General features: G+C 29.2%; 2 protein-coding genes across 2 annotated transcripts; one reads left to right on the top strand and one right to left on the bottom strand.

The window, feature by feature from the left end:
• The first annotated feature begins 602 nt into the window (after window positions 1-602).
• Window positions 603-4,569, top strand: LOC107494083 (putative HVA22-like protein g). Its single transcript, XM_016115117.3, has 7 exons — window positions 603-851; window positions 983-1,033; window positions 1,133-1,231; window positions 1,781-1,837; window positions 1,942-2,005; window positions 2,130-2,354; window positions 4,072-4,569. Exons 2-7 carry the CDS (start codon window positions 1,002-1,004, stop codon window positions 4,339-4,341), a joined length of 747 nt encoding a protein of 248 aa, XP_015970603.1. The 5' UTR covers window positions 603-851; window positions 983-1,001; the 3' UTR covers window positions 4,342-4,569.
• Window positions 4,484-5,559, bottom strand: LOC107494084 (uncharacterized). The gene has a single exon (XM_016115118.3). It carries the CDS (start codon window positions 5,523-5,525, stop codon window positions 5,079-5,081), a length of 447 nt encoding a protein of 148 aa, XP_015970604.1. The 5' UTR covers window positions 5,526-5,559; the 3' UTR covers window positions 4,484-5,078.
• Between the last annotated feature and the right edge of the window lie 6,374 nt (window positions 5,560-11,933).

Below are 11,933 nucleotides of genomic sequence, written 5' to 3'. Positions count from 1 at the left end.
TGTATAAGGCTTTGCTTCAGATAAAACACACAACACACAACACACACAGTAATAAAATATTCTCCTTTTTCTTTATACTCTACTAATAATTTCTTTCTTTCTTTATGTTACTACATATTATATGAATTATCTTTATTGAGTTAATTATATTAATATTAAAATTTTTTATTTATATATCTTTATTTTATATTTATTATATTTTCCTTATTTATTTTACAACAAATGATACCATATTTTTGATGATGTATTTTCATATAGTATTAAAGGAAAAATATTATTTTTAACAATTAAAAGTAACTTGCTAACTAAGCAAAAAATAAATTATCTAAGTTATCTTTAATTATTAAATACTGACGAAATTTAAAAAGATAATTTAGATAATTGAATTTTAGTTATTAATTGTTAAACTATTAAAATAACATTTGTTCTCTGAAAATAATATTCCGTCAAATACTTAAATTTCTGTTTTGACGATAACCTATCCAAAAGAAAAAAAGTAAAATTCTTAAATTAAAGTTAAAGCGGAAAAACATTTTGATGGTGGGGTCGCGTATATACATGCCTTTTGTTCCAATAAATATGGCATGTGTCAATGTTTTTGGTGTCTCGAATCCAAGAGCTTCTTCATCATCATTGTGCTTCAGAGTTAGCAATAGCATCATCACCGCGTGATTCTTTCTCCTGCAGAATTAAAATAATTTAATTTAATCAAACGGCCCCATCCCATTCTCCAAAGGGTGTTTAAAAGTCTCAACCAAGTCCATTTTCTTTGGCGGTTGCGGTTTCAACTTCGATTTTCCTCTGACTCTGTCAAAACGTGAACCCAGTCGTGGGTTTGTATAAAGCCACAGGTAATGTTTCTTTCTTTGTTTTTCTTTTGGAGAAGATATCATTATAGTTATTAGCACAAGAATCTTTGTTTTTCTAAGTTCTCATATCAAAGCTTTGTTGACGATTGGGAATTGCTTGCTTTTTGTTTCAGAGTTAGTTTCTATTTGATTATGTTGGGGGATTTCCTTACAAGGTGTCTTATGTAAGTACATACATATGTTGTTTCTTGCTCTGTTTTCAGTTTATATCTTTATGATTATTATTATTGTTACTAATATCTTGTATTTTTTTTGGATTGAAGATTGCTTCTGGGGTATGCATATCCTGGATTTGAATGCTACAAAACTGTGGAGAAGAACAGGGTTGACAACGAGGAACTTCGATTCTGGTGCCAATACTGGTATTACAACCTACCTTACCCTTCTGAAATGGTTGTTATAATTCACAAGTTACTAATATCATCATCATCATATTTATTATATAATTTACAAGGTTAGGGATAATAATGACAGGATTGGTTGTAGTGGAGAAGAAGTGGGTATAAGCCTTAATTATTAAAAAAATAAAGCCCTATAGAAGGGATCTTCTTTTGTAATATTCAAAGGGGATTTAATATCTTTAAAAAGAGGGATAGACCATGTGCACCATCATGGATTTGCGTAGCATGTTAGGCCTTGTACCAATTTTGTAATTAGTATGATACAAACAAGTGTCTTAGAAGTTAGAAGCCTTTTCTTGCAAGCAAGAGATAAAGAATAACAGAGAAAAGGGATTTAAAAAGGCGAAAATTGGGGAACACGTCTTATCTCTTCTAATCATAGTTTGATACTTTGCAAATATTCATGTTGATGAGTAATCGAATGTGGACATGTAATTGTTGGGTTTTTTTTATTTTTTTTGTGTAGTTGGTATCTATAATTTATGCCCTTTTGCACTGTCAATTTTGCAGGATCATTGTTGCAATGTTTACTGTGCTGGAAAAACTTGCAGATGTAGTTGTTGGATGGTTAGTGTAATAGTGTTTAACTTTTTTATTTTTAATTTTTGTATTGTTGAATTATGATTTGTAATTTTGCATTAGATTAGCAATAACGCGTTATATTTATGAAGGTTTCCATTGTACGATGAGTTGAAGCTTGCACTTTTTATCTACCTATGGTATCCTAAGACTAAGGTACAATGACTCATTTGGCAACTCTTTTTATTCATTTATTTATTTTTATTTAATATAAATGATTAAGAAAGGTGAAGTTCATAGTTGATATAATTGGATATAATGTAAATGTTGGTTAATGCAGGGAACGGGATATGTGTATAATTTTGTGTTGCGGCCTTATGTGTCAAGACATGAAAACGACATTGACAAAACATTTCAAGAATGGAGAGTTAGGGCATGGAATTTGGCCATTTTTTACTGGAAAAACTGCACTGAATTGGGGCAAACTGCATTTTGGCAGGTTCTCGACTACTTGGCTGGCCAATCGGCTAAATTTTCCGGCAAACCCGACACTAAAAAGAATAAGGTGAGTTTTCCCTTTCAAGTTAAGTAGCCAGAGATTACTATTTGATTAAAGGATTTAATTTTGATTACGTGTTCATTCGTTTAATTAGATATGGTCCCATTAGCAAAAATAACCATTTAAAAATGAATTTGAATGGATTACTGGATCACCATCAAAGGAACAAACTTGAAATCTCTATTAAACTGAACAATATATGGCTATTATATTATATTATATTATTAATTTTACAACTAAAATATGCCATATATCATTTCTTCATTATAATTAAAGTTAATTTTTTTAAATTAAAGAGTTCTCTCTTTTTCTCTCTTCCTTTTTCTATCTCTTGTTCATTTACTCATTTTATCTCTTTTGTGTATCATTGACTAATTACAAATTTGATAATCAAAATATACAATATGGCATTGTCTAATTGCATTCAAATTAAATTAAAAATTAAAATTAAAATATAACTATATTATATTTATATATTACTAACTAATTATATAACTAAAATGTGTCACATAACATAACATTGTTTTATTAAAATTTAGAGAAAATATTTTCTTCTAAAATTACTAAATTAGTAAATCTCCTTCTTACATTCTTTTATCTTGTCTCTCTTTTTTTTTCTATTTCTCTCTATTATTCCACTCTATATATAATTTATAATGTATATTTTATATTAATAATTTAATAAACAAAATATATTATCAGATATCTTTTTTATTATAATTAAAATAAATTTTTTTTAACTTCCAAAATTAACAAATTTTCGTTCTCATTTTTCTTTATCTTCTCTCTTTTTTCATTCATTTCTCTATTTTTCTCTACTTTCTACTTTTCTGTTCTATAAAAATAAAATTAGCATAATATAATTTAAATAAAAATTATTATAAAAAATACCAATATTGTGATTAAAAGTTAGAATCAAGATTCAATTGTTTTTTAAAAAAATAAATTTGAATTAATTTTATAACTATCAATATAATTTTTTTAATACTAATATCTAATTGTATTTTTATATATATAGAAAAAAATATTATTTTAACTAACAAGCATAAAAATTACTTATTTCTATTTGTGCAATAGACTTAATACTAATTAAATATAAAAATATACATGTTAAATTTTTTTAAATTTTAGATAATGAATGTTAAAATTAATTATTAATAAAAAATTAAATTCTTTTATAGAAAAATAATAAGTAAAAAATTCTTTATTTAATTTTTTTAACTACAGAAATGCTAATCTTCTTAGTTTTTGTCCCTTCCGACCTTTCTGTAAAAGTAGTTTAATACTATAAATTTGTTATGTCATAATCTATAATCTCAAGACTGAAATTTTAGAAGATACTAGTATTGCAATAAAGGATGTTAAAGAATTAACTTTTTTTAATAAATATTAGACAATTTTTTAAAAATAATTTTGCTTATTTTAAATTCTAAATTTTATATCATAAACTCTTAATTTACATTATAAATTACAAATCCTAAACTATAAAACTGACTAATATTGATTAAAGAAAAAAGGAGGGGGATGACCCTCAACTTGATAATTTTAAGTTATATTTTTCATGTTGGTCTTCTCCAAATAAAAGCTTTAGCTCCTCCTTGATTGACTAACTAAAAATTAGTTCTCTATGTATTCTCTACTGCAATTCAATGTCATAACATAAATACAATTAGTTAGTGGTGTTGTTGAGGATTGTAAGTAATATTATGGTGTTACATTGCAGAAAAGGGGTAATGAGATTGCAGCTCCAAGTGCACCACCATTGCCTTCATTGCGTGAGGCTCTATTTGAAAACGGCAACATGAATGGCTCAGGTTCAGGGCACAGCAAATTAACGCGCCGTAATGTTTCGGACGCGCCCAACGCCAGGCCAGTGAATTTCCATTTAGATCCCCAAACGGGTTTCTTGCATGAGGAGGAGCCATGGGGGCCTGAAGAAAATGACAAACCCGGTGGAGTCTTCGAGAAGCTACGACGCTTGCGTAAGAGTTAGACCCTAAAAAGAAGCCAACACTAGGGAATATTACAGAAGCTTCAAACGAAAACTGGGAAGGGTAAGCCCAAAAAGCCCATCAGTCTAGAACTGTAACCCCGTGTACATACCTCACTCACATTAAGCCCAGCACAAAGGGAAATTGGAATTAACAACTTATAGCATTCACATTCATGTAATGTCTCGTTGTAACATATGTACTGAATAGATTGTTTCTTCTTTTCTTTCTTTTCCTCCCTCTTTATTCACCCCTCTTGGAACAACCACATACATCAATTGATTATTCTTTTCATTTTTTATTCTTCACGCTAGGAGGCCACAACAATTAAGAGCCACCGCTTGCCAAATTTAAAAAAAGAAAAATAATAAAATAAAAATTGTACAGCACAAGCTACATATGCTATTTTCCAAGCATAGAAAAAAGCAAAACAAGGAGTAAATTTTCAATTTTGTTTATGATTCAATTTACTTTTACATTTTTTAAAATGTTTAATTTAATCCTGAGATTATATTTGGTGATTCAACTTAGTCCCTTTACAAATATTGTATTGTAAAAGGATTAAATTGAATTATAAACTTAATTTCAAAGATTAAATAAAACATTTTAAAAGTAAATAATCATATTGAATCACACTTAAAAACCTGAGAAAACAAAATTGAAATTTTACTGGCAAAACAAATATTTGGATTGGTATCCTGAAGCATGGGCTTACTGGGCTTCTGAGGTTGAAGCGTTATTATGTTTTGCTTAGTAAGCTTCTGAAAGCAAGGAGTATACGGTCAAAGATTTTGGCGATGCGGCGGAAGAGGGAGCCGAGACAGGCGGAGAAGCGGCGGAGGAAATGAGTGGATGAGGTGGAGTAGGAGGAGGATGGGGAGCTGGACATGGGCTGGAGGTAAGCCCAGGCAGCATGCTTGACAAGGCGGTTGCGGATGGAGATGGAGGAGGAGGAGGCGGCGGTGGGGGAATTGACGGCGGAGGAGGAGAAGGAAGGGAGGACGTCTCTGAGGGAGGTGTAGAAGGAGGAAGAAGTTGAGTTGGCGTTAAAAGAGACCAGCTCGAAGGTCTGATTGGTGTGGGGAGAGTCCAAGCTTGATGTGCGGTGGGGGACGGAGAGTTTGCTGGGCGGTGGCGCCACCATGGAGTTGTGGCGGCGGAGTGTTGCGGCGGAGGAATCAGCCATGGAATCAGAGAATGATTTGTGTGTTTTGTGTGGGGAGCTTATAGGTGCATACGCTCCAACAGTCCAACATCAATGCAATTATTGGTCTACTTTGTCCGTCTCTATCTTTTCTCTAGTTTGGAGTTCGGGTGTTTTACAAAAGAAATGAGCTAAAATGAATTCTACGAATGTATATTAAGATTATAATAACGACAATATTATAAGATTTTTTTATTTAATGTATTTAAAATGTAAAAGAGAAAAATTTTAAAGTGTTTAGTTTAAAATCATTTTTTATATTATTAAAATAAATAATAAGGATGTCAAAACAGTGAACAAACTAGGCTAACCTAACAAACTTGGCAAAAAGGCAAGTTGAACTGAATTTTGAGCTTACCAAATATGTATTTCCAAGCTTAAGGGCATTGGTGGGCGAATTAGCATGGCGAATCAATTTGAATTTTTTTTTTTTTTAATACAAAAGAGGAGTTAATATATATACAAAAGTTAACAATTAAAATTGAAAAACACACCTCTCCCATTACTCTAACAACAGCCTCCAAAGCCAAGATTTAAGGTAGTATTTATTTCTAAAGAATGAAACTTAGTGAAGAACTGAAATTTAATATTATGATTAGTAATAAAAAATTTAAATTTAAATTTCAGTTTTGTGACACAAAATTTTAATCTTTTCAACGGTTTTAGAAAGTAGAACACAAAAAATTAAAATTTTTAAAAATAGAGACTAAAATTTTAGCAATATTTTTTTAATAACTAAGAATATTTTAATATATATTTGTACTTCAACTCCATATCTATTTTGAACCAAATAAGATACTAATATATAACTCAGTTGTGTATACTTTATACCAAACATAATACTGAAATTTAATTTAATCTCACTTTTTTTGTCTCTATCTTCTAATCTCTTTTCCGTCTCCTTTTTAAACACAATTTAAAAAAGAGAAAGTTCTCTTTCGTCGATCTTTCTCCCTCTTTGACTTTATCTTGTGTAATATTCTCATAGCGTTCTCCCATCTCACAATGCTTCTACTAGTAGTCACCACTTAGCATCATTTTTCTTGAATTTATTGCTCGATATTTTCTATTCAACGACGTCACCACGTTTTGACAGCGTCATCTTTAGCGACTTTTTTTTAAGTGAGTTCAATAAGTAATCTATTTTTAATTTTTTTATTCTTTTTCTATTGTTATTTATTTATTTATTTATTTTTCTTCTGACATATATGCTCAAGATTGTGAGACTTAACTTGATTTTTTAGTCATAAAGATAATTATTTTTAATTGTAAAATTCTATTTCTATATTTATATTGTATTGTGCTGTAAAATTTATTTGTGTTTCAAAATTATTTGTTAATTATAAATTAAGTTAAAATAGTTATCTTTTATATTTTGTTGTAATTTGAGAATAAATATTGTGAAAGACAATTCTATTACAAGATTTATATTTAATTGAGGGAGTTTTTAGTAGAGATTTTTAAAAATTTTCAAAATACATTTTATTTATGGCAATTTATAAAACTCCCTCTAATAGTTAACTCAAAATTAAGATTTAAACTCTCATTTATAAAACAAAACCCCTCTTCTTCTTAGTTTTACGTAATGAGACCAAATGAGAGAGAAGAGAAGAGAATGGCGACAAAACCCTAAGTTCTCTACTGCCGGTTTCGTCATTGTTGCACTCGTCAGTTTCGCCGCCATTACAGTCGTCGATTCCGCCGCTGTTTCCACCACAGTTGTTGCAGGAAGCTTCTCAATCGAACCACATCCTCTATCATTATTATTGTTTCAGATCTGTTTGCTCTGTATCTACGGTTGCCACTACAGTTTCTGCTGCTGCACTTTTTGCCACCGTTGCTGCCACAGTTTACGCCATTGTTGCCGCTGTAGTTAACTGCCACTGTAGTCAATTGCCGCGTCGAAAGCTTTTGGATCGAGCCATTATTTCAGATCTGTTTTTTTTTTCTTTTTCAGTTTTCATTTGTTTTCGTGTGGAGTGATTCCTGTGGTTAAAGTTTTCTGACTCCACTTAGTTACTAGATAAAAAAAGTATTTAATTTACTGAACTATTTTATTTATGTATCTTCCATTTTGGTTTTTTACTCTCCAAATTAAATTTGACAGAAGTTGATAACTAGAGTTAAATTTTGGAGTTGAGCACTTTTTTTTTTTTTGCTTTTACATCTACATATTTTCAGAAATCAAGTTAAAATATATATTCAAGAAATATTCACATCAGAACAAAGTAAAATATTCACATTTTTTAAGTGATAATTGTAATATTTAAGTATTTTTTAATAATTTAAAGGGTATGAACGTTAAAACTAACCTGTAATTATATGCTTTCTTTATAGCTTCAACATGAAAACATGTCCATAGATATTATAGAAGTGATCTAAAAGGAATAAAAAGTGAGTTGAAGATAATATTTGAGAAGTTCTTAGTACTATAATTGAAATTTTCTTTCTTTTTCAAGTGAAAACAGTAATGACATCAAAGAGCTTAATGCTAAAAACACAATGTAGAAAGCAAAAGTAAGATAATATTAGAATAATAGTTTAACGAAAAAGAATTTTAGAGGGATCAATAGCAAACTTAATATTGTGATTTTCAGGAAAAGAATCTAAAGGGTAGAGAGAAGTAACAATTCTTAATTTGCATTTTGTTAAGGGGGTTCAATAGACTTTCTCAGTTTGAAATATGCTTGAAATGACCATATTCTGCATGCTCTGAAATCTGGCTGAATTACCTTGAATTTTCAACTTAAAACATCTAAGTATCATTAGATAAGGAATCAAACTCAAATGGCAGCAATAGATCTGCATTGGGTTTGATACATCAATAGCAGCAAGTATATGTATATCTGAGATGGTGACATTTGGCAAGGAAAAGAACAAATACTTCAATATCAACATGATGAAATATCTCCAAAAAATAATTCTATCGTCATTGGACTGCATGGAACATATGATAATATCCTTTTCAAATCAGCCTGTATCTTTCTTGTAAAGCTGTTAAAAATTCGGTGCTCTGTTGATGTTTTTAGATTAGTGAAACTCGCCCCTGCCAAACAAAAAAGGAGTCAACTCACAAATCTTCATTGGTTAATTTTATATAAAACATATATTCAACGAGATTATTATGACAAAATTTTCTTTTTTTTTTGCTTTTCTTTCTATTTTCTTTGGGGGTTTACTTACCATTGTTCGGTAGTCCAAAACACCGCACAATGAATTCAACTGTTATAGAATTTTTTTTGTGCGCTGATAATCAATGACTTCTCATTCCGACTATATGATGATGCTAAGGCTACCATCATATCTTAGTTAATAGCTCATTCAGACACATATCTTAGCCAGGCAAAGCCCATGTTCTCAACCTCCTTCATTTTTTCTTCGCCCGCTTCTAAACTTAAATGCTTCATAACTGAAGTCGCGTAACATGGCAAGCACCTAAAGACCAATATTTTTTACATAGACGATCATAATCAGCACACAGTGATAACCAAAGAGAAATTTGGTATTAACATTTACTATTAACGCACAAAATCCCGAGTTAATTTAGCTTATTAGTCTATTATTTATGTAACAAGTACTCAAAATTAATATTTTGTTAATTCACCCCTAACCATTTAATATATCTTTTTTGGTCTATCAAATTTTTTTGACCATCCTCTTTTCGGAGTGTTACGCTTATATGTATCTTTTTTGCTATTAATAAGAACTATTTTTAATACTTATTTTTTGAACACCTGATCATGATCATAAGCAATACAGATATATACTTAAGTCAACCATTTAATTTAAATATAATATCTCAAAATTTTTTTTTACTAAAATAGCTACAATAACATTTTTACTTAATATAACTAGCATAACATTCATGATGTAAAAGTTATAAATTGATGCTATTTAACCAATACAAAGATCTTCTTAAGCAAGTCAGAATTGTAATTATACTAAGTTCAATTGTCAGTATTTCAATAATTGTCATGATCATACTCATAAAGATAAAAGATCCACTCTAAATAAAATAATGAACTAATGCATAATTTTTAACCAACTTAAATTCAATGGCTACTTTTTAATTGATACATTAACATTATTAATCTCTAAAATACAAATTTAAATGTCACTATTCACATAAAGTGAGAGTTAAAATTATAATTTAGTTATATATGATCTATTTTATTACTCTATTATTTATAAAAGCTTGAAAAATAAAAGCTAAAGTGTGTAGACCGTTTACATATATAGGCATACATATATGATAATGTCAAAACACACCACGTAACAAGCAAACTAGCAAATAAAAAACAGTTAAAATAAAATAAAATATCAAATTATGAATCAATGTGTGCATTGTATGCAACAAACCACCGATAAAAAAGATCAAAGAACAGTCTAAAGTGGTTGAACAAATTACCGAATACAGGGCCAATGCCACTTTGAAATATCACCATAGATTTCTATAAGTTTGTAACTAACTCATCATCTCCACCCACAAAATACCGTTTATCCAACCAGAAAATTAAGACGCGACAGTATTTCCTTTTCCGTAAATCCCTCGATGCAGAATAAAGATTAAAAATTTCATTTTTTTTATTCAATCTAAACACATGCAACAGCTGATAATAAAGTATTTTTATATCAGTTTATTAGAATATACAAATAAATAATATAACATACTTTTATGAGTAAAAGATAATGTAATGTGATGTCCCAATTATAAAGATTTGGATTTTATTTTTTTCTGTTTCTTTCGTTCTTTTTTTTTTGTGGGATTATAGAGAAATATAGATGTCTTACTAAATTTACTATGATGAATTTTTTGGATATTAATTTTTTTGAAGAGAAATTATATTTTAATAAGTAAGAATGTGATGGAAAAATGTTAAAAATTTGATTTAAGAGAAACTAAAATTGATTTTAGAAAAGATATTAACGACACTAAGCGTTTAGAAAAATATAAATAATAAAAAAATATATGTTATTTACACGTTTATTATTAAGAGAATGAAATTCTCTTTTAATATTTTTATATTATACATCACTTTTTGACTATCTGACATTACGGTTTCATAAACACTAAAATTAACGTAATGGGAGAATTTACGATGCAATTTCGATCAATATATGTTTATTCCTTTTTTTTTAAAATAAGTATTAAAAATAGCAACAAGTTGATAAAATAAATAAATAGATAAATTTCGTTTCACATTCCTAAAATATTAACTAACAGTAATACATAATTTTTACAATAAGATCTGCTATACATACAAATTTTTTTGGCTTATAAGTCTTACAAGTTCAATAAAACACACGCATTACACTTAATTAACGCATTACACACTTCCACATTCAAGAGTAAATAAAACACACGTTATTCAACAGCTTCCTGTTTTCAAAGCACGCTACTCACCATGCATTATGAATGACTCTTTTTCGTCTTCCTCCATGAAAACAATTTTCTTACCAAATTTGAAGATAATGAAACTTCAGAAATATACCCAAACGATTACAGAAATACACTCCAACGATTACAGAAATACACCCAAATGATTACAGAAATACACTCAAACAGTTACATAAATTCACCCGAACAATTATAGAAATACACACAAAGGATTACAAAAATACACCAAAAGGATTACAAAAATACACCCAGAGGATTTAAGAAATACACCCAAAATTCGTTGAAGTACACCTTATGCATATTTCAGAACTCTTTCTCTTTCTCCTCCTCATCTTCTGCTACTTCTTCTTCTTCAAAAACGATTTCAGAGGTTGATGTAAAAAAAATGGAAATCGAGAATAACGAAGAAAGAAAACAAAGAGAAAAGCACGTAAATGAAGAAGAAGAACAGAAAGAGGAAGAAGAACGTGCAACAAGAAGAATAAGAAAGAGAAAGAGAAGGCAAGAAACGAAACAAAAGAAGAAGAAGAGGAAGAGGAAGAAGAACGTGAAAGAAGAAGAAGAACGAGAAAGAGAAAACAAGAAACGAAAGAAAAGAAGAAGAAGAGGAAGAGGAAGAAGAACGTGCAGCAAGAAAAAGAAGAAGGAGAAAGAGAAGGCAAGAAATGAAAGAAAAGAAAAAAAAGAGGAAGAGAAAGAAGAAGAAGAATATAGACCTTGCATCGCGTTTTTGGGGTTTATTCGTTAATTAACTTGTAAAGCATACAAGCCCTAATGACTTGTATGCAGGGCTTTTCTCTTTTACAATAAAATTTAATATAATTAAATATATTATAAACACAATGTTAAAGTTGGTAATAAAATAATATTATATTATATTATATTATGCAATATAAATTAAATTGGATAGACCAGTTTTGAAGCATATATCCCGGATTCCATTTATGTGGTTTGTTAAGAATATATACAATCCACTTAAATCTAAATTATTA

This window comes from Arachis duranensis, chromosome 6 (assembly GCF_000817695.3).
Source record: "Arachis duranensis cultivar V14167 chromosome 6, aradu.V14167.gnm2.J7QH, whole genome shotgun sequence".
Taxonomy (NCBI): Eukaryota; Viridiplantae; Streptophyta; class Magnoliopsida; order Fabales; family Fabaceae; genus Arachis; species Arachis duranensis.
This window is presented reverse-complemented; position numbering and strand designations above follow the sequence as displayed.